The sequence below is a fragment of the Mesoplodon bidens genome, assembly GCF_964165515.1.
Source record: "Mesoplodon bidens genome assembly, chromosome: 1".
NCBI classification, from domain to species: domain Eukaryota; kingdom Metazoa; phylum Chordata; class Mammalia; order Artiodactyla; family Ziphiidae; genus Mesoplodon; species Mesoplodon bidens.
The window spans coordinates 39,066,544-39,089,648 of record NC_138176.1 but is presented as its reverse complement, the minus strand read 5'-3'; the positions used below and the strand labels follow the sequence as shown (position 1 = coordinate 39,089,648).

Below are 23,105 nucleotides of genomic sequence, written 5' to 3'. Positions count from 1 at the left end.
TCATTTATTTTAGTAATTCAAATAACATTCAAGGAATGTTTATGGTGTTTATAGTTATGAAACAAGGCCAGTTTGGCAGACTTGACCAGATTAGGTCCCTCACAGTCACCAATCCTAGCATCCTATATAAATATCATTCTCCTTCACTCTCCCCCTCTCACCCCTACCTCTTACCTTCCTTTCTGCCTTCTCTCCTAGTCTTCTTCTACCGTCAAAACCTGAGAGCTTTGAATTGAGGTTTTTACAGCCTTGGTCAAAACAACATATACAAATTTGTTTCTTAAAGAAAAATAATCCTAATAAGCCTTGCTGAGTTTCATATAGTGAATGAGAAATAATTTTTATTTTAATTTTTGATAAAAGATAATGGGCCATAGGCGGCTCTTAGGAATAGTAGGGTCAGTCAATTTAAATTTAATTTTAGCTGTTAGTTACAAAGTATGAGGCTAACAAAGAGACTTATTAGGTTTGAGGAGTACTACTAATAGTATAATTAATTTTCATTTATGGAGCAGCAAATGTTTATGGAGCCAAGGACTGAGCAGGATGCTGTATAGCTGCCTTGGTACCTAGTCACCCTTCTGTCTGACTATATCTAAAGCTTCAGTTTATCTATGGGATTTTAAGAGCAAGCACATAGGTCCTGAGTAGACCTGAAGTAGAAGGGAATGAGAAATGCATGGACAGTACAGGTAAGAGAGCAAGTAGAATGAGCTGGTACTGCTGAACTATCACTACATTGTAAGTCTCTTGAAGGCAGAGAACATGCCATTCCTTCATGTATCCCTCAGGCTAACCTTTTCCTTGTCGAATAAACATGTCAAGTTTAGAACAGAAGACTGCAGCTGTGGAAACTACAGCCACATTTGGATATGATGGTTTCAAATAGAGGGTAGGGGAAAATAAAAGTCTGAAACTTTGAAAACCTTACAAGGTTGCAAATGGAACACAGTGGAGCATTTCCAAGGTCGGAGTGGGAGCAGGATTATGCTAGTGCAGGCATCCCTTAGGAAAAGTATCCATTATGGAGAGGGGAAGAGTTGATGGAGATCGTTGCAGTAGTAATTGAGAGGAATCAGGACACCTAGAAGTTCAAAACAGAGCAATGGTCACTGATTAAGTAGTATGCATCATGTGTAGTATAGCGAGTGAACAAGAGTTATTTAATAGGTCATCTCTGAATCCAGATACTTTAAGGCAATAATATAAAAATTTCTCTGTATTGTCATTGTCTGAGTAACATTTAGCCTGCCATTCTGCAGGAATTAAAGGAAGTTCTTACATACAAAACAGACAGACTTCCCTGTTTTATTCACAGTTTCAAAAAAGACAATCATTCCAGGTATTAATTTTCTCTCCCTTTTCTGAAAGATGGTGTATCAGTTTCCTAGGACTGCCAGAACAAAGTACCACAACTGGGTGGCTTAAAGTAACAGAAAATTATTGTCTTACATTTGGAGAGTCTATAAATCTGAAATCAAGGTGTCTGAAGGGCCATGTTCCCTCCGGAGCATGTAGAGGAATCCTTCATTGCTGCTTCCTGGTTTCCGGTGGTTGTCCAGCTGACTCTTGCCCCTTGGCTCGCAGCTGAATAGATTCAATCTCTGCCTTTATTGTCACATGGTATTCTCTCAGTGTGTCTCTGTCTTCACATAGCCATCTCCTTAAAAGGAGACCACTCATATTGGATTAAGTGTTCACCCTACTCCTGTATTTCCTCATCTTAACTTAAATTACGTCTTTAATAAGCCTATTTCCAAATGCAGTGACATTCGGAGGTATTGAGCTGAGGACCTGAACATATCTATTTTTCGGGTTGTCAGGGGGAAACCAACTCAAACCATAACAGATGGTAAATGGTAGCTCTGATATCAAGGCTACAAGGGTAGGTTGATAAATAAAAGGTCCTTTGGGAAAATAGAATCATGTACAAAGCTGAATAAATTACCAGAATAGCAGAAGTATTGTAAAAACCTACTAATTGACAAAGTGATGAGAAACAAGGAGAACAATAGGACAAATAAGGTAAGAAATGGAAAATCTATGAAGCAAATAGCAAGGCAGCTCAATATCATGACTTTATGTTATATTGTAACATTTACTACACACAAAAATTTTTTTTATTCCCCTGTCAATTTGTTTAGATTATTATTAAAGTGAAGGTACAACATTTTGAAACTCAGGTAGAGATTTTGCAGACACTCATGACTAAGGCTAGAAACCTGGTTTGAGAAATGGGTTGGAAGGACAGACAATCCTGGGGAGGTGAGCAGACAGGACTACACTGCTGAGTCCATTATGATGGGGCACAGTGTGGGGCTGGACTCCTGCCCTCTGCCTGCCCCATGCCTCAGCCTCCCAGCCCTCTCCCTGTGACAGGCAGGCCTGAGAGTGTCCTTCCTGTGGTTTTGATCCCATGGGAATCCACAGGTTCCAGAGAGAAGTCAAAGTCCTTCCTTGATGAGGCCTTGATGAGGGGATCCTGGACTGGACATGCCCTTTTCTGGGCTTTGGTCTTCATCTGAGCACATGATGCACTCCACTGCAGGATTCTTTACACATCTGTCTCTCCCCTCACGATGTGGTGAGTTCTCTGAAGACAAGACCCTGTTGGATCTCATATACCAAGCACTGGATCCTCGGACCCGGGTTCTCCTGCCATCTGCCGGCCTTGATCTCTCTGTGGTGAGTCCTTGTTCTCAGGCTCTCCTTAAACACAAACATCATGCAATAACTTTTTTCCCCTAATAGGTTGAAAATGTGGTGGCTACTTGTAACAATGTGTTTCATCCACATGTCTGGAAATTCATTTTGTTTCCTTGGAAAAAAGCGATGAACCCTGAAGCCAATATGAATATTGTAAGTTATTCATATCACTAATATTTAAAAAATAATACTTCCAAAGATATTGACACTATTGTTCTCATTAATTCTTTATGATTTATTATAAAGTCTGAAAGATTTCTTTACATAGTACATGTTACCCCAACCAATAAGAAATTCTATTTTAAGAATCAAAAGTGGTCAAGTATACTCATGAAGCTAAATGTTTTGTCTTTTCTGCATTCAGAGTCAGATGATTTCCTACTGGGGTTACCGAAGTGAAATGCATAAAGTTATAACTGCAGATGGTTACATCCTTCAGCTCTATCAGATTCCTCATGGGAAGAATGATGCTAATCATTTAGGTAGGATTGGTGTGAGGGGAAAAAATGAGTGTCTCAAATCCTGAATCAAATACATTCCAGTCAAAAATATTCTAATCATAAAACACTACATTAAGTTACTCAAAAAAAACCTGAACCACCTTGGTCTCTGAGATTAAGCTGAGGGTCTGAGTGATACCAGATTTACATTGGTTTCTCTGATGTGAAGTACACTGGCCCACGATTTTAGTTTGTCGTGCTGGGTGGAAACTCACAGCCCCTGAATATAAGACCCACTTAATTAACATAATGCTGAATTTCCTTAGAATATAATTTTTTCAAGAGCTTTTTGAGGTTTAATTGGCATACAATCAACTGCACATATTTAAAGTGTACAATTTGACATGTTTTTTCATCTGAGAAACTGTCACCACAATTAAGATAACGTATTCAGAAATATTCACCTCACCAAGCAAACTTTTTTAAATTCTAGTCATATAAAAGCCTGTTTCTATCTTCATGTTTATCTGAGAATAAGGAGTGAGTTTATAAAGGTTTTAACAATTTTCTTCTGTAGATCAGAGACCTGTTGTGCTTCTGCAGCATGGTTTCCTAGCATCGGCCACAAATTGGATTTCCAACCTACCCAGCAACAGCCTGGGCTTCCTCCTGGAGGATGCTGGATATGATGTGTGACTGGGAAACAGCAGAGGAAATACCTGGGCCAGGACAAATTTATACTATTCACCAGACTCAGCTGAATTCTGGGCTTTCCGGTAAAGAAAAGGGACGATTGAAAATAAATATTGAGTTAAAAAGCATGGGTATTCACTGCTTCCAGTCCAGCCTCATTTTAACAAATTACACTCCAAATAGGAGGAGAAGGAAGTCATCTTCATTCTAATCCATTTTTGGATTCTTCCTTACACCTCATTCCAAGCAAGGGTAGCCTTTCCTCCAAACTGTCTGTGATCCCAGTAACCATTGTTACGGGATTCCCTGAATATGCTTTTCCACAAGGAATGAGCAAAATGACTGAAGCAAGGAAATTTGCTGCCCCCAGCAGATTCTGAAGGAACATCCACAAGGATTACTAGAAGGTTAAACCCAGTTGGGGTTCATGAACAGCACCTGTCATCATCAGTATTCAAGTGGGGGTGGGGAAGACAATGAAATTCTGACACCATGGGGAGATTATCAAAGATTTCCTCTCGCTGGCCCTCTTGTGCCTTATTCCTAGAAATTACTAATGGAAGTGGAGAAGAGAATTTGTCTGATGACGATGAGGTGCAAAGGTGCTCTTAGAATTTCCAGGAAGTGAAAGAAGCTCGTGTGTCCCAAGTGTAGCAAGGAAGAGGGAGAGTGAGAGGAGAAGAGACTACAGATGCTGACAAGGGCCAGATCAGGCCAGGCTGCATAGGTCTTGGTGAAGGCCTTGGAGCTCATTCTAAGTGTAATGAGAAGCTTCTGGAAAGTTTTCAACAGAGGAGTGGCATAGCCTGTTCTCATTTTCAAAGGGTTATTCTTGCTGATTTGTAAACAATAAAATAGAGCATCTGTTCATATTACATGGCAGTGGAACACAACATACAAATGATTATTAAATCTGACATTCAGGTTCAAGGGTAGATGTATTCCCCAGCTACAGCTACTATTGTGTTTGGATTAAATTGTAGCTGTAATGCTGTGCTTCAGAAAAGATGTCAGCTGTTTATGAGAAGCCACCCCAAAGAACCCCTGACACTCACTAACAGTCTATAAGCAACAATGCTTAGAGAATCTAGTTTTCTATTTTTCAAAGGAAACCTTACCTTAAATAGGTTTGATTTATAGAAAGTATAGCAAGGAAATATATTCAATTTTATTTTGTCTTTTTTTCTTGCAGCTTTGATGAAATGGCTAAATATGACCTTCCATCCACAATCAACTTCATTTTAAGTAAAACTGGACAGGAGAAGCTACACTATGTTGGCCATTCCCAGGGCACCACCATTGGTAGGTAACAGCAGTTAGCAGGTAGTTTAGTTCATATAGACCCCTTTCCAGTTGTTATGCAGACATGCTGGTCATCATGCTAATTGCTTTCCATTCATTATATAATGTCTACAGCAACCCAATGATATAAGACCATTATTATTCCTACTGTATATATAGTGAAACTAAAGAGCAGGTAAATAAATAGTTCGTGTAAGGTAACACAGTTATTACAAATAGGGTAGCTCAGATAGCAGGTCAGGAAATCTGATGCCCAAGCCAATGCTCTGAAACTTTGTACCACACAGGTTCTGGTCTCAGTTTATTCCATTCATTCAACCATATTTATGGAGCACCTATAATGTATCCTAAGAATACAGCAAAAATTAATAGTTTAAAATCTCTGTCTTCCTACTACTTATACTCTAGCAGGAGAAGGTAGAGAAAATAATAAAAATTAAAAAGTAAAATACACACTATGCTAGATAATGATAATACTATGAAGAGAAAAATAAATCACGGGGTCAGATTAGGTAGCATCAGAGGGGTACACAGCAATTTCATACCAGGAACACCACCAAATACTTTCTAAGTAAACGTGAAGGAAGTCAGTGAGCCAAGCTCATACCTGGAGGACTGATATTCCAGGAAGAGGGAACGGATAGCACAAAAGATCTGACACTACAGCACATGCAGCACATTCAAGGAACAGCAATGGGGCTGTTCATTGTGTGGATGAATCAGATTGAGAGAGACAAAGATGAGTTGGGTGGGAACGGTGAGGAGGGCCAACTATTCAGGGCTTTTGAGGCTGTTGTAGGGATTTTTGCTTTCTCTCTGAGTGAAAAGGAAACCATAGAAAAGTTTGAGTAGAGGAGTTACATGATCTGACATGTTGTTGAAGGAAAACAGCGCTGGAGCAGAGAAAGCAGTCACTGAACTCTTCCTGTAACCCAGGGGAGAGATCATAGTGACCTAGAAGAGGGGGTGGTAAAGATACCTGGTTAGGTTCTAGACGTATATATAGATATAGATATAGATATAGATATAGATATAGATATAGATATAGATATTGAGGGGGAACCAGCAGAATTTGCTTATGTAATGGATATGGAGTGTAAGAGACAGAGGAATCAAGGATGACACCATGATTTATGGCCAGAGCACTGGGATGATGGAGATGCCATTAGCGAAAATGAGGGAGACAGCAAGAACAGCTGAGGTCGTGGGGAGAGCAGGGGCTCAGTTCTGGACCCAAGTGTTAAGTGCTATTGGAGATCCAAGTGGAACGTCAAGCAGTCAACTGTAGATACAAATCTGGAGTTTAGGAGGGAAGATTGGGCTGAAAATACAAAATGTGAATCATCAGTACATGAGACAGGATGCAATAACCAAAGAATTGAGCTCAGACAGAAAAGAGGAGGGGTCCAAGCACTAAGGCCTGGGCCACAGTTGATTTGGAAGATGAGGACGAATCAAGTGAATAAACTGGAAAATAATGGTGACTGTGGTGTAAGGGAAGCCAGGAATGTCTAGTGTTCCGGAAGACAAGTAGAGAAAGTGTTATTAGGAAAATACTGCAGTCAACTGTGGAAGAGGCTTTGATCAATCATGTGAAATGAAGTCTGAGGACTGACCATTGGTTCTAGCAACCTAGAAGCTATAAGGGGACCTTTCTAACAGCAACTCTGGTGGAATGGTTGGGGCAAAAGTATAATCAAGGAAATTTAAGAGACCATGAGAGAAACTGTAAAGGGAAGAGAAAGGATGAAAGCATAAGGGAAAATAGGGGATTATATGGCAGAAATAATGCCATATTTTTTATGCTGATCCTCACTGTCAGCCAATGACATTACTTCCTACTACAATTCTAAGCAATCTGAATGCCCATATATGGACATATTCAGGAAAGCCAATGAAATAATTGGTAGAAGCCTGTGGAAGTTCTCTTCCCACTGCTTGTTCATCCTAAAGCATGGATCCCACTGGTAGAATTTTAGACAGAAAAAAGTGTCAGTGAGGAAGAGCTTCCCAGTGTTTCTGTCATTGTGTAATATGTTATGGGCCCAAGGAGATGAGGATGTCTGCTATTTTTTTTTTTTTAATAAAAGCACTTTTAGAGGAAAGGGCAAAAAGCAGGACTAGGCAGAGGGAGAAGTTGGGCAGTGATGCAGTCCGCAAAAGTCCTCAGCCAGCTCTGTATGAGATGGCTCTTCAGAGTCTTCATCAGTGGGACTAGCTGGCTGGTCCTTTACCCACTTGTTGACCAGTCATTCAATGCAGGATGACCCAGGAAGGGACCTTGGGTTCTCTTGAGCAAATGCAAGATCAAAAGTCTCCCTGCAGCTTCAGCTGAATAAATGCCTTGGACTCGAAGAGAAATCAGGGCAATGAAGAACAGCAACAAAACACATGGTTAACCATGAATTCAAATTCTTTGTTAAAAAGTGAGAAATGTTCTAAATTCCTAAAATTTACTCCTTTAGTTTCCAAAACTATCAAAATTTAAATTTAACCCTTTTGAATGGAAGTCTACCTCAACTTACGACCAATGCCCATGCTTTTTTAAATAGAACATGTTGAATATAGCTTAACTTTTTTTCAGTGATATAGGGCTATAAAATGATTGCATTTAGCTGAAATGCAACAATTTCCTTAGGAGTTATTGATATCAATAGAACTGCTTGTCCTGACACAAAATAACTCAAACCTACCAGTCTCTTGAGTATTTAAATTTTGCACTTTCTTTCATTTGAACTTCTTTTCATTCTTCTTTTTCACCATTGGAGAGTTTGTCATTATGTCACCATACTCATAAATTTTGGGAAATATTTTCTGCCTTCTAATTTACATCTTCCAATCAATCTGCTGTGCACTTGAAAGTTAGATAAGTATCCTTGATAAAATTGTGTCTAAAGTGGGATTAAGTTTATTCTGAGAAGTCACCTGTCCTGACCCTGTATGGACCCATGGACACCCACTCAGGCTCCTTGTGTGTGGTTCTTGCTTACTCTGGGTGATCTGTTGGCTGATATCTGCAGAGTTAGGCAACCAGATAAAGAATCCCTTAATAAACAGAGTGGTCTTGGAAAGACCATTCTTCCTCCATTGGGACCAGGCTGGATATTATGTAACTGAGGCCGTTGTATAATTCGGAAAAATTTTGTTTCAGGGCATTATTGAGTCTCATCAATATGTCATTATTAACAGTAGGGAGAGATTGTCCTATGTAATTCAACTGTAAAGAATTTAAGTTGATAATTCTTTGATTAGAACCCAGTCTATTTATATGCTACCGTTCATGAAAACAATTAAAAGCAGATGGGCTGAGAATGTTTATCGTATATAGATGTTGGAATTATCTCGGCTTCTCATTTGTCAAGCATTTACTATGTGACTAGTTCCTAGTCACTTTACTTTACTTTACATGATTCACCTCAAGTACTTCCTAAACAACCCAAGGAAGCATTCATTATTACATGCATTTTTAGACGTGGAAACTAAGGCTCTTAGAGTTTAGGTGACTTTTCCAATGTCACAAAGCTAATAAATCACAGAACCAGGTTTCAAACTCTGTTTGGACACATTTCAAATTTGTGCTTTAACCTTTCCACTTATATACCCTACTCATATTAAATGTTAATTATCTCTGTTATGAGATTAGATCATTTTAAACTGAACAAAACCTGTTGTAATATAACATTTTTGTTACCACATGATTATTCTAAAGTTAGCCTATTTTCTAAAATCAGATAAAACAGTTTATTATAACTTTCAAAAAGTTCTACCCTCATATTCCCAGAGAGAATCTATGAAAATAAAACAAATATACTAAAATCTGATCATTCTGTCGATTTCAGGTTGTCCCAGATGGCACCCTTAGTAAGTCCAAAGTAATCTCACATTGTAAAGCACACACACACACACACACACACACACCTTTCACCTTTTGTTGTTCTTTTTCAGGTTTTATCGCCTTTTCTACAAATCCCACGCTGGCTCAAAAAATCAAAGCCTTCTATGCATTAGCCCCAGTTGCCACGGTGAAGTATACCAAAAGCCTGTTGAACAAACTTTCACTCATTCCTCCCTTCCTCTTCAAGGTATGTGATTCCCTTTAACTGGGTCTAAGATATTGTTTGTGGATTTCAAAGTGACGGAAAGAGAACAAACACCTGGTGGACAATCATGTTTATATTCAAGGGTGGAAATTAACATGTTTATATTATTTCTTGAATAGCACTGACCATGGTCGAATCCCCATTATAGTTTATGAGATCCCCACCGATTTCTTTATTCTTGATTACTTTGTGTGGATTAGCAATGCCTCGGAGAGTTTTTGCTCCTTCCATGGATGTTTCTTTACCAAGCACCCACACAGGTCTTCAAGGCTGTGATTCCCCCCCAAGACCAGAGAAAGGGATATAAAAGCAAAAGAATCAAATGAGAAGCCTAAACCACCTGGTCCAAGAAAAGTGGGAAGAAGAAGGATAGGAAAGAAAAGGAAGGGAAGGGAAAAGGAGAGAGAGGGGGAAGATAGCAATGGTGAAGTGAGGCAAGGACTTGGAGACCCCTTATCATACACCCTTGGCTTTCCAAGCCTTTTCCTAAGAGTTCCTTCCTCTTTAAATGGGGATTTCATAGGGCAGTAGCAGAGATTTCAATAAACTGTAAATATTATGGAGGCATCCATGGTAGGGAATTAATAATCTTTCCTTTTTCCAGCGTTTAATCACTGACTTCTCCCACCCACCGAAACCAACACATACACACACATACACAGTCTCCTTTAGGAGAACAGTTTATCTCAGGCTACAAAACTTAGTGATGCCATTTTCTTCTGTGGTTGAGTGCTATTCTTTTTTTTTTTCACTCAATTAACACGCATGCCTAAAACCTAAGAGATTTTACCTACAGACCAACTACATTTGTAAAGCTTTTACTCAAAATGTAAAATTGTGTGATGACCCTGAATATGTTTACAGGTTGCATTGATTCAGAATTTGTTTGTTTCTTACTCATATTCAGATTTTCTGACAGGCAATGTAGAGAGAGGTTTTTAAAAAAGCATTAGACCTTAGGTCAGAGGCTCGAGGCTTAGATCAAGATTCTAGCTGTAATCCAGTTCTCGCTAGACCAAGATCCTGACTATTCATTAGCCTTATATTCTCACATGTAAAATGGGGATAACAGGGTACAAACTACCAGTTAAAAAATAAGTAAGTCACATGGATATAAAGTATAGCACAAGGAATAGAGTTAATACTTTATAATAACTTTGTATGGGGTATAATTTTGAAAATATGGAGTTTCTATGTTGTACACCTGAAACTAATATAATATTGTAAGTCAACTATACTTCAATAAATTAAATAAAATGGGGATAACAAAGTGTCTACTTATTTTAAGAACAATTAGGGGATGTCCTTTCAATTTTTAAACTACAAAGCCTCTTTGTCTTCTTAAAGGTTTTGCTGAAAATATGGCTTAGAAGTCACCACTTCCCCTCCTGATTTTTTTTTATTATTTATTGCTGAAATCACACATCTTGGCACTTAATTATGATATTCTACCATGTTGTTTTATGAGTTTATTCCCTTACTCCTGTGACCCCAACTAGACTGTAACTCTGTCTTATACTTCTCAGCAGCCAGTGCAGTTCTCAATGCAGCAATTAATACTCAATACTCATACCTGCCCTGTCCATTCCATAACTTTATTGTGGGAATTCAATGAGAGAGAGTATTTAAACCTCTTAAGACAACATATAGAAGTATGAAAATATAATGTCTATTCCCATTTGTACCAGTAAACAAGACAAATCAATGTCTTTTCTGCAGCTTGTTATTTGCAAATCTTTAATGATGCTTTTATTTTTCAGATTCTATTTGGTAACAAAATGTTCTACCCACAAATTTTTTTTGAAAAATTCCTTGGTGCTGAAGTTTGCTCCCGTGAGATACTGGATGTCCTTTGTAGGAACGCCTTGTTTGCCATGACTGGATTTGATAATAAAAACTTGAACATGGTTTGTATGCATTGAAATTTCTATTCTGAATATTTTGAGCAACCCTCGTGATTACTTGTCTCATCATCACTTAGGAATGGTACTCTATTAGAACCAGGAGTCACTTCAGAATTCTGTCCATGATATGCAGATAAGCCCAAGAGAAATCACAAGTCATTGCTCCCAGTTTTATTGCCTCCACTTTTCTTCCATCACCTCACTGTGCCCTGAAGTAAACAGCTTGTAGGAAAAACAAAACAAAACAAAAAACTCCCTACTCACTTCTGATCACCTGAATAATTGGTGTGACATTTAAATTCTGTGAGCGGAGGCATTGAACCAAGTTGTCAGGTTCCTCTGTAGGAAAAATATGTCTAGATATTGAATATTACTTTAAATATTTTTAATGCTGATAGTCATCTCCATAAACTTTCTAACACTTATTTCAGAGCATTTATGTAAGATCTTGTCCACACTCTTTACATTTTATTTCATTTGCTTTGCACCAAGTGGATGTTTAAAAGCACATATGACAAAACGCAATATCAGGAAGTAGTTAAGAATATGGATTCAGGGTAAAAGCCTAAATTCAAATCCTATCTTTGCAGCGCACTTGAACTCCTCCATCTTGATTTCCCTATCCATGAAATGAGTTGTTGTGAAGATTAAATGAGCTAACATATATAAAGTATATAGAACATAGTAGAAAACGATGCTCATAGTATATCATGTTTTGCTCATAGTATATCATGTTTTGCTACTAATAGTATTATACACTGACAACTATTCTCCCTCAAAATTGTTTAGTTTAGTTATATACCCTCGAGATAAGCCCATATAATCACAGTTTGCAAGCCATAAAGTGACATACAACTTTTTTGCTCATCTCCTGCCAGTAATGCTGCCCATAAAACTTGATCTGGATCAGAAAAAGTTGTCTTAGATGTTTGTGAGAAACTGAACATACATCTAAGTGCACATGTGTGTGCTTGTGTGTTTGCTTTCTAGAGTCGCTTAGATGTGTATCTAGCACATAATCCAGCAGGAACTTCAGTTCAAAACGCCCTCCACTGGAGTCAGGTATCATTTCAAGCTGCTAAAACTTTTTTTGTGGGCCTAAACCATTAACAATTTACCTAAAGCACAGTCTTAAAATATTCTGTCAAATGCTTCTAAAAGGGAATTTTTCTGACATGTGACTACCAGATGAAAATATCTATCAATCCATGTGAATGAAAATCCTACAAAAAACAGGTGCTTTGGGTAACAAGAAATAAATGATGATTATGACTTGAAATTATTTCAAGCAAAACTGCATTTAAACTTGAATAAATTGTTGTGGAGGATTAATAGTCTATTTTTGGAATGAGAAAAAAATTTAAATAATATTTAAATTAAAAGTAAACTACTTGGGGGCTTCCCTGGTGGCGCAGTGGTTGAGAGTCTGCCTGCCGATGCAGGGGACATGGGTTCATGCCCTGGTCCGGGAAGATCCCACATGCCACGGAGCGGCTGGGCCCCGTGAGCCATGGCCGCTGAGCCTGCGCGTCCGGAGCCTGTGCTCCGCAACGGGAGAGGCCACAGTAGTGAGAGGCCCGCCTACCGAAAAAAAAAAAAAAAAGCAAACTACTTGGAAAAGTTGGCATTTTATTATTTACATAGCCAAGTGACTTTTTAATTCCCTTGTGTCTTTAATTTCTCTACATTAGGCTGTTAAGTCTGGGAAATTCCAAGGTTTTGACTGGGGAACCCCAACTCAGAACCTACTGCATTATAACCAGGTAAGCATCTTAAGTTGAGGTTATTTGCATTTTGAAAGACAAAGATATAAAAAGTTAAAGATGAAATTACGATAACTTTGCAGGTATTTTCCAAAGGAGTGTTGTTGCCTAGACCTAGCGTTAAGGAAATTATAAAGTAGATGACTCAATCCTTTGAGTCTTTTTGTCATGTGGAACATCACACTGGTCTCTAATTCTTCACGCTCCAGTGTCTGTGCTCATTCACGCTGCCCTCAAAGTACCACACCACTGCAGTGAGAACCTTCTCGACCTTAACACCCCTCGCTGCATTAGACAGATCTGCCCTGTATCCCAGACCCCCGCATGCTGTCTTCTCCTTTCCAAAGTGCAACTAACTGTTATAATAAACCAATAACTCCTTTTTTTTTTTTTTTTGGCTGCTCTGCGAGGCTTACCAGATCTTAGTTCCCCGACCAGGGATCAAACCCAGGCTCTTGGCAGTGACAGTGCAGAGTCCTAACCACAGGACCGCCAGGGAATTCCCTAAACCAATAACTCTAACTGTTCATGGGATAGAGCTAGAATCTCTGGTCTTCTTAAACAATTTCCTATCCTTTGTTGATGGCCAGAGAAGTTTTCTCACCATATTCCCAGACATAAAAGAAGGATGGTATGCTTGCAGTTCAAGGCTGGAAATATTTTTCAGCAGACAAGAGCCTTGTATGCAGGTAGATATATTGCGCATTCCTCCTACTTGTAGTACAAAGAAGCCAGGCTTTGGAGTCCATCGTACCTGAGGTTAATATGAGTTGAGACAATAACTTTTCATCTCTCCCCCAGACTCAGGGAGTTATTGACAGTAATTAATGGGTAATGTCAGCTCAGGATAAACTCTCAGATTGTCACAGGCTAATTTTGAATGAGAGAATTACTCTGTGTTTTTCTGGTAACTCTTTCCCCTTCTACTTCACCCCACGTCCAATTTTTCCAACCAAGTAACAACGCTATTAATTTTCATCTGCTTCAATGACTCAGTATCTACAAGGGATTTATATCTTTTCAACACAATGCCTTTTGTGTGAAAAAGATGGCCCAGCCTCCTTGTTTTTATATCTCTGATGTCTTTAAAGAGGTCTTCTGAACACAATCAGATCAAACATTTGTTGTAAAGACTTTTCCCCCCAACCATCACAAGCTCAAACCCCCCAGACACAGACTCTATCTTTCTACTGGGCTCTAATAACAGTAATCAGAGACTCCGTCTTGAAGGGCCAAGTGGGGCATGAAACACCCACTCCCAATTCCATTCTCCCTTCAACCAAGCCAAACTCAGGATGGTTTCAACTGACTGAGGAAGTGACACTAATTTAAGAGCCAGAAGCTAGGTTCTGGAAAACACTTTGAATAGTGGAATATGAGTAAAGAAAAGTAGGTTTATTCTTATGGTTATTCTCCACAATTTTCCCTTTTCTTCAACATATAAAGGAATATAGTAAAGTATTAAAATACTATGAAAAATTGCATATAATAAAATATTTTTCTTTGGTGAATTGGCTATTACATAAATATAAAGAAAATATTCATATATTGGATTAGAATTCTTGAGAATATCATCTTTAAAAAACTAACCTAATTCTCTGTGAACTGTGGGAAAGTTAGCGGTGATTCTCTTGTCCCCTTGGCCTGCTTTATGAATCTCTTTAAAATCTATGTGTGAATGGAGATTTTGTAAAAATAGGAAATGGGGCTACTGATAGATTTTCTCAGAATTTGAACGTATATTTAGTAAAATCAGGCAAGTACTTAACAAATACAGCTCCTTAAATGAAATGATTACCTATGGAATGACTATACTGGGAGACCATACAAAGCAAAATAAATGACTCAGGACATTTTGAGTAACTATTTGTGTAGAAACTATCTATCACAGTTAAAATTCAGTCAGATTCACTTCCTTCAGCTTGAGTCGAAATCTAAGTTTTTACTTTGTAAGAATTATTATCTAAAGCCTGCCTATTCAAAGCATGGTCCAGGACCAGCAACCTCAGCATCGTCTGGGAATGCAGAATCTAGGCTCTTCCTCCAGATATACTGGATCAGATTCTTCATTTTATTAAGATCCCCTAGTGATTCACAGGGCCTTTAGAATTTGAGAAGCACTGATTTAAAACATTGCATCCACGTTCCTCTGTGGATAAAGGTAACTCTGAGCGATAATTGTTAAGATTTACTTATGAAACTGGGTCATGCCATTTGTGATAACATGGATGGACCTTGAGGATATTATGCTAAATGAAATAAGTTAGACACAGACAGATAAATATTGTATGATCTCACTTACATGTGGAATCTAAAAAACAAAAAAATTTAAAAACCTCATAGATACAGAAAACAGATTGGTGGCTGCCAGAGGCATGGGTAAAATGGGTAAAGGTGGTCAAAAAATATGAACTTCCAGTTATAAAATAAGTACGATCTGGAGATGTAATGTACAGCATGGTGACTATAGATAATAATACTGTACTGTATATTTGAAAGTTGCCAAGAGAGTATATCTTAAAAGCTCTCATTACAAATATATATATATAAAAAAACTACATGTGCTGGTAGATGTTAACTAGATTTATTGTGGTCATCATTTCACAATGTATACATGTATGGAATCATTGTAGTGCACCTGCAACTAGTATAATGCTATATATCAATTATATCTCAATTTTTTAAAAAATAGGTTAGTTAATGATATCTAATCTACCCACTGAGTAAGTATTGAGTTTCAAGTGCAGTTACTTATAAAAACTCTGATTCTTAAAACTCTGATTCTTTTCCTCTTATGTTTTAGGCCACACCTCCCAACTACAATTTGACAGCCATGGATGTACCAATTGCAGTATGGAGTGGTGACAATGACCTGTTGGATAACCCTCAGGATGTTGACCTTTTGCTTCCAAAACTGTCTAATCTCATTTACCACAAGGAAATTCCTATTTACAATCACTTGGACTTTATCTGGGCAATGGATGCACCTCGAGAAGTTTACAATGAAATCGTTTCTATGATGGCAGAAGATAAAAAGTAGTGCTGGATTTAAAGAATTATTCATTTACTTTTCCCAAAATAATTTCTTCTCTTCCACATAGCTTTCTGTACTTTTTTTTTTTTTTTTTGCAGTACGCGGGCCTCTCACTGTTGTGGCCTCTCCCGTTGCAGCACACAGGCTCTGGACGCGCAGGCTCAGCAGCCATGGCTCACGGGCCCAGCCGCTCCATGGCACGTGGGATCTTCCTGGACCAGGGCATGAACCCATGTCCCCTGCATCGGCAGGCAGACTCTCAACCACTGCACCGCCAGGGAAGCCCTTCTGTACTGTTTTAAATGCAATGTTTCTTTCTGACTTTCAAAATATATTAGCATCAACAAACTTTTCATTGGTCATTTTTAATTGAAAAGAATTTTTTTTTTTTTTTTTTGTGGTACATGGGCCTCTCACTGTTGTGGCCTCTCCTGTTGCGGAGCACAGGCTCCGGACGCACAGGCTCAGCGGCCATGGCTCACGGACCCAGCCGCTCCGCAGCATGTGGGATCCTCCTGGACTGGGGCACGAACCCGTGTCCCCTGCATTGGCAGGCGGAATCCCAACCACTGCACCACCAGGGAAGCCCGAAAAGAATTTTTTTAATTAGATTTTTTTCACTTGAAAATTTATCTAGAAACTCTTGAGAGAACACAGTCTTGGGGAGGTGAAACTTCTCTTCCAATCCTCCCATTCAGTTTATCTTCTAAACTCCAGGTAGATAATGAGCCATGAATCATGGGTGTTGCCAAAAGACAGTCTTGGGGTTGAGTATTGATACTCAAGTATGCACACTTGAGATTGAGTAAATTGTTTTCTTTCTATTGTCTATTGTTGCTAAAGCTCAGTCTCTCCATCTGTGCTATGGGGATATCACTTGCTCTTTTGCTTGTTAAACTCCATGAAAAGGCAAATTAGACTGTAAATTGAATTGAGGTCAGCTCACTTTCCTTTTCTAGGGAGAAAAGAACAAGGGTAGCTTAGGAAGCAACAGGCAACCCCCAGTTCAAGAAGGTGGGAGGTAAAGGATTTCTTAACCTCAACATTATTGACATTTTTGGACAGATAATTTTTTTATTGTCCTGGACATTGTAGGATATTTAGCATCATCCCTGGCTTCTACTTACCAGATGCCTTGAGTACGCACCCCCCCCCCCAAGCTGTGCCTCATATATACCTCTTAACTTGCACCATCATATTGTTGCTCACATTCCCCTCCAAAATTCTTAATTTATTTTGGGTTTACAAGTACGTATCCATGCTCTGTGCATAACTCATAGGAAGACCAAAATATCTGAACAGAGAACTGTGTTGTAATCTCAAGCCTACTAGATAAAATACAATTCACATTTTTAAAAGTCAAGATATTCTAAAATTAAAAGATGTCTAGGGGCTTCCCTGGTGGCGCAGTGGTTGAGCGTCCGCCTGCTGATGCAGGGGACATGGGTTCGTGCCCTGGTCCGTGAGGATCCCACATGCCGCGGAGCGGCTGGGCCTGTGAGCCGTGGCCACTGAGCCTGCTCATCCGGAGCCTGTGCTCCGCAATGGGAGAGGCCACAACAGTGAGAGGCCCGCGTACTGCAAAAAAAAAAAAAAAAAAAAAGATGTCTAAGCATTACCTAGTTTAACCCCATCATTTTCCAAGTGAGGATATTAAAGTTCATAAAGGTTGAGCACCTTAATAAAGGACGTACAACTGGCATTGTTAAAATCCACACATTCTAGCCCAAGTACTCTTCTCTTTCTGCTGCACAAAGCTGATGTACATAGCCCTGTTGTACTTTCAAATTAAGTATTTCTAGAGTTATCTGAAGGAGGCAATGGGGTGAGGTGGTGCTGAGGTTTTTCTAAAGAATTATTCGGAGTAATACTGGATATCTGAGTTCCTAGGCTCTACACAGATATCTGGTATGAGAAAAATGCCGGTTGAATGTGAGCTTTCTCTGCTGGTGTGAAAGAAAGTAGAAGTAGCTAGATAGATGTTAGAATGAGAAAGAAGGAATAGAGGTGAGAAGAAAAGTAAAGAATGGAAAATATTAGAAGGTATTAACACATACACACTAATATGTATAAAATGGATAACTAATAAGAACCTGCTGTATAAAATAAATAAATAAAATAAACTTCAAAAAAACAAAAGAAAAAAAGAAGGTACAGGAAGGGATTTGTGCTTTCAGATGCAAACCTCATCCTCATCTGCTTTGTTGTGTCTCAGTTGGTCATTGTTGTAAACCTAATCAAAGAGATCAGATTGCAAAAGCCATATATAATCTTAGCCAAACAGGGAAAAATGTTTAAGGCATACAAGGAGGATGTCACTCTAGAATTTCCTTTTGAAAATAGCACTTAGGAAAGCAAATTAAAATATAGATGAGATGAGGCTTCCCTGGTGGCGCAGTGGTTGAGAGTCCGCCTGCTGATGCAGGCCGCGCGGGTTTGTGCCCCGGTCTGGGAGGATCCCACGTGCCGCAGAGTGGCTGGGCCCTTGAGCCATGGCGTCCGGAGCCTGTGCTCTGCAACGGGAGAGGCCACAGCAGTGCGAGGCCCGCGTACCGCAAAAAATATATATGTATATATAGATGAGATGAAATATCTGCTTAAATAACCCCACCCTAAGTAGTTTTCAGATGGGTTGCTCATAATAGCAGTGAATCCAAAACCTCATCAAGGATATTAAATTATAGCTGAAAAAACTGTAAAGCAAGTCAAGGCATCATAACAAGGAGATGTCATAGTAAGTTCTACAGTAAGTATGGATCTATACTTCAACCTCAAAGGGTTGTTGTGAGGATTTCCATATTCATTTTGAATGACCATGTATTGCATGGCTACTCTGTGCCAGAGAGTTTAATATAATTAGTGTATGATTCATGATAGCACTCAACCAATATGAACCATTATTACTTTTACAGCTCCAAGGCACTATCTATTAAGTTAATTTTGTTGTTCTTACATACCAGACAATCTTAGCTTCAAGCTGGACTAACCTACTAAGTGAGAAGTTCACAGAACAGTCAATATTAAGTGTATGATCTACTGAACAGCAGGTAATTTCTCTGCACACATAAAACATTGATATTCTGGTTCATTGAGCCCTTCTTGTGATTTTGGTTGGTATAAAGCAATTCCTCAAACCCGACTATCTTTAAGTACTGAAGTCATATTAAAAAAACACAGAAAGCCAAAGTTTACACATAATTATGGAACCAAGTTAGACCCAATCTGCGGGACCAGTTGGCTTCCATCTAAAGATTTTATCTTACTATACATTTTGGAGCTTAATGAATTATATTTCTCTGAATGTTAACCCTCATATAATTATTTCAAGTTTTATTTCTGAGACTGAAAAAGCATTTGAAAAATACTTTCTTCTTCTCATATTCATGTGGTTTACCTACTCATTCTTCCGAAGTTTTCATCTCATCTATCGTATCATCCAGTTGGCTCTCCAAACCAGGGCTCCTTAACTTGCCGTATCTGTGAGCTTGAGGTTTCAGTGAAACACTTATGCTTTTTTAAATATCCTTAATTCAAGGTCTCTCTACAAGTCCCAACAATCTACTGCTCCTTACTGGAGAGAACACAATCCATGTATGTCAGCACACTCAGTAGCACCAGATTACTTAGCTTACTATTTTATTGTTCAATTTATGTCACTATAGCAAGGCCAGTACCTACTAGGTGGAGATTTATGATACCTGGGAGTCAGGTGACTCTGCTGGTGAATCCTTATGTCTTCATCATAAAGATGTTAGATTAGGTTATAGAACACTGAAGAATATATGTTCATTGTGAGTGTAAAAATATTTACAAGTATACATACATATTTTTACAAATGCATATTATATATTTTATGTGTATAAATATATACATAATACATCATGTATAATATTATACATACAAAATTATGCACATATTTATGCACAAACATACATGATTTGCTGAGAATGTGAGTACACAGTCACCTAGGCACACAGTCAGAAAAAGAATTATTTTTCCTTGAATAAATATACTGCCAAACAATTTTAATCATTGAAGCATTAATATACCCTTTCTGAGAGCTTCGGATTTTTCATTTTAATGAGTTTAGGATTCTATGTTTCACACTTTCACTTTGAAACGTCTCATAGCATACATTTACTATTCTTCAGAATTCTAAAGGCTGATTGAATTTAAAACAGCTCAAAACACCAAAGGAAATTAAAAGATTAGAAGATCTGCAAATGGTTTGGCTCTAGAGCAAGTTCAAACCAAAAAAAGAGGAGAGAAGATTTGGAAATGATATCCTAGAGTTATTTTATATGCCTTCTGCTAAATGCCTATCCAAGCAATGATACAAAATATGGCTGAACTTATTATCAAAACAGGGCAAAATTAATCAATTGGGTTCAATTTTTTTTTTTTTTTTTTTTTTTTACTGGTATGCGGGCCTCTCACTGTTGTGGCCTCTCCAATTGCGGAGCACAGGCTCTGGACATGCAGGCTCAGAGGCCATGGCTCACGGGCCCAGCAGCTCCGTGGCATGTGGGATCTTCCCAGACCAGGGCACGAACCCATGTCCCCTGCATCGGCAGGTGGACTCTCAACCACTGCGCCACCAGGGAAGCCCCAGGGTTCAATATTTTTTAAAAACTTCTTGGTCTAGTATATCTGCCCTACTTGTGGAAAATATTTATATCCATTTAGTAAGCTTAAGTTGTATAGAATACATTATATTGATATTCATTTAATAAATGTTTATCAAGCTAGACACTGTTCTGGATGCAGAACAAAAGACAAATCTTTTGCCCTCATAGAACTTATATTTTAGTGGTGAAGGTTGATACTAAAATATAAACAGATAAATGTATGTATGTATATTATGTTATTGGGTAATATAACCACTGATAATAAAAATATAGCAGATAGGTGAGTAGGAAGCACACAAGGCACTACGTTAAATAAAATGACCAGGAAAGGTCTCTTTGAGAAGTGACACATGAGCAGAGAACTGACTAAAGTGAAAGAATTCCAATGTGTTTTGAGTGTCCTGGTCCAGTAGCTCTGATCTGTCACAGATGTGACTAGTCTTGCAAGCTGGCAAGGTAACCTGCCACAATTTCATGGATGCTGGCAGAAGACAGGAAACCCCCATTTCAAAAATAAAAGACTCTATTACTCATAACACACAGACTTTATGACCTTCACATTCCCCTTGAGCTTCAAGATCCATAGGGATAATGTGAAAGCAGGCCTAGATGAACACTGGACACATAGTGCATCTATGTCACAGTGAGGATCCCCATGCTTAGGAAGCCCCCAGTCTCATAAAGGCAGCTGTTAGCAAACCTGTCCAGTCTCTGCCCCAGAGAGAGACATTTTCTTTATCATACTGGTCAAGAACAAACCTGCCCTCTACCCTGGAAAGAGACAGTACTTCTGTCTTTCCAGGCTGTTTGCTTTACAAACATCCTTGAAAAGATAGTCTGGAAAAAAACTGATCTGAGGGCTTCCCTGGTGGCGCAGTGGTTGAGAGTCCGCCTGCCGATGCAGGGGACACTGGTTCGTGCCCCGGTCTGGGAGGATCCCACATGCCGCAGAGAAGCTAGGCCTGTGAGCCATGGCCGCTGAGCCTGCACATTCGGGGCCTGTGCTCCGCAACGGGAGAGGTCACAGCAGTGAGAGGCCCGCATACCGCAAAAAAAAAAAAAACTTATCTGAGACGTACAGAAATACTCTGGAGAATAGTCTCTCAACATCAGCGTTTAGTGTACATCAGAATCACCTGAAAGGCTTTTACAAACACAAATTGCTAGGACTAAACCCCAGTGTTCCTGATTCAGTAGGTCTGGGGTGAGTCTAAAAATCTGCATTTCTAACAATTTCCCAGGTGACACTGATGCTTCTGGTCAGAAATACTTACTTTGAGAATCACTGTTCTAAATCTATTAAGAAGACACCTTGTGTTATGCTGTTGTTGATTTGCTTTCCTTTGGCTAGGCTTCATAATCCAAAACTCACATTTCTAAATACTTATACCTATTGTAATCTTTATATCATCGACTCTGGTAAGTAACATATTTCTTATTAGAGACACTTCTCATATCTTATAATGTGGTTCAGCTTTGTGGCTTTTATACTTCTATTTCAGACGAACCTTAGCTGTTATTGATGTTGAAAACTCGGCTTCTGTGCACCGGTGCCAAATTGAATCTCTGAGACAGAGTTTTGGGTGAAGTAGAAAGAATAACTTTATTGCTTTGCCAGGCAAAGTGGTAACGCAAGTTTGTGTGCTCAATGTACAGTGAGGCCAAACAAACTGAAACGTAGCAACTTGGAGCAGAGAAAGGTTTATTGCAAGGCCATGCAAGGAAATGGGTGGTTCATGCCCTAAAAGCCCCAAACTCCCCGAAGGGGTTTGGCAAAGCACTTTTAGGTGAGGGAAGGGGGTTGCAGAGTATGGGATCAGCTTGGACACAATTCTCTGATTGGCTGATGGTGAGATAACAGGGTGGTGTCACAGGGGTTAACATTATCAATCCTTAGGCTCCAGGAGGCCTGGGGCTATGTGCTCATGGTCCTCAAGTAGTTAACATCTTACATTTTTTTTGGGGGGGCGGTTCACATCTGCAAAACAACTCAGGAATTGTGCATCAAATACTATTATCTAGGTACTTCAGAGAGGAGCTAACAGAGGATACAGGGGAAGGCCTGTCCCGGGAAGGCCCCATAGGGTCCTGCTTGGTTACAAAAGGGGGACAGAGTGGGCTTGTGCCCTCAAAACTGTGTGTCCCAATGTGGGGGGAGGATCTGGTGAGGAGTTTTATAGCAATGGTTCAAGGGCGGGGTTGCTGATAAGGATCAGAGTGCGTGCAGGGCCTGCATCCTTTAATCTGGACTCAGGTGGTCTCCTGATGAGCTTCTGTGATTCTCAAGGTTATCAAACTGTGACCTTCTCTTTGGAATGAAGAATGCTTCACGTAGGTAACATCTTCCATTTGTTCAGGGGTTTAGTTCTGCAGAAGAGCTCGAAGATATTGTTATATGTATCCCTTGAGGCAGGACCAGGATCCTGTCCCAAGGCTGCACTATTGTTTCTTGACTGCCTCTCCCTTGTCTCTGCATCCCCTCCCTTCCCTGATTCACAACTGTTTGAACTTGCCCTTTGGAACTCAGGGAAGGTC

At 39.2% G+C, this 23,105-nt stretch overlaps 1 protein-coding gene across 1 annotated transcript; it reads left to right on the top strand.

Moving 5' to 3' along the window:
* Positions 1 to 2,758: 2,758 nt before the first annotated feature.
* Positions 2,759 to 16,138, top strand: LOC308618043 (gastric triacylglycerol lipase-like; the record flags this gene model as incomplete). Its single annotated transcript, XM_081235420.1, is given in 11 exon segments — positions 2,759 to 2,825; positions 2,828 to 2,859; positions 3,071 to 3,188; positions 3,724 to 3,839; positions 3,843 to 3,922; positions 5,032 to 5,141; positions 9,087 to 9,223; positions 11,002 to 11,148; positions 12,136 to 12,207; positions 12,837 to 12,908; positions 15,712 to 16,138. Coding segments are annotated over 11 exon segments (1,188 nt in total). The 3' UTR covers positions 15,949 to 16,138.
* Between the last annotated feature and the right edge of the window lie 6,967 nt (positions 16,139 to 23,105).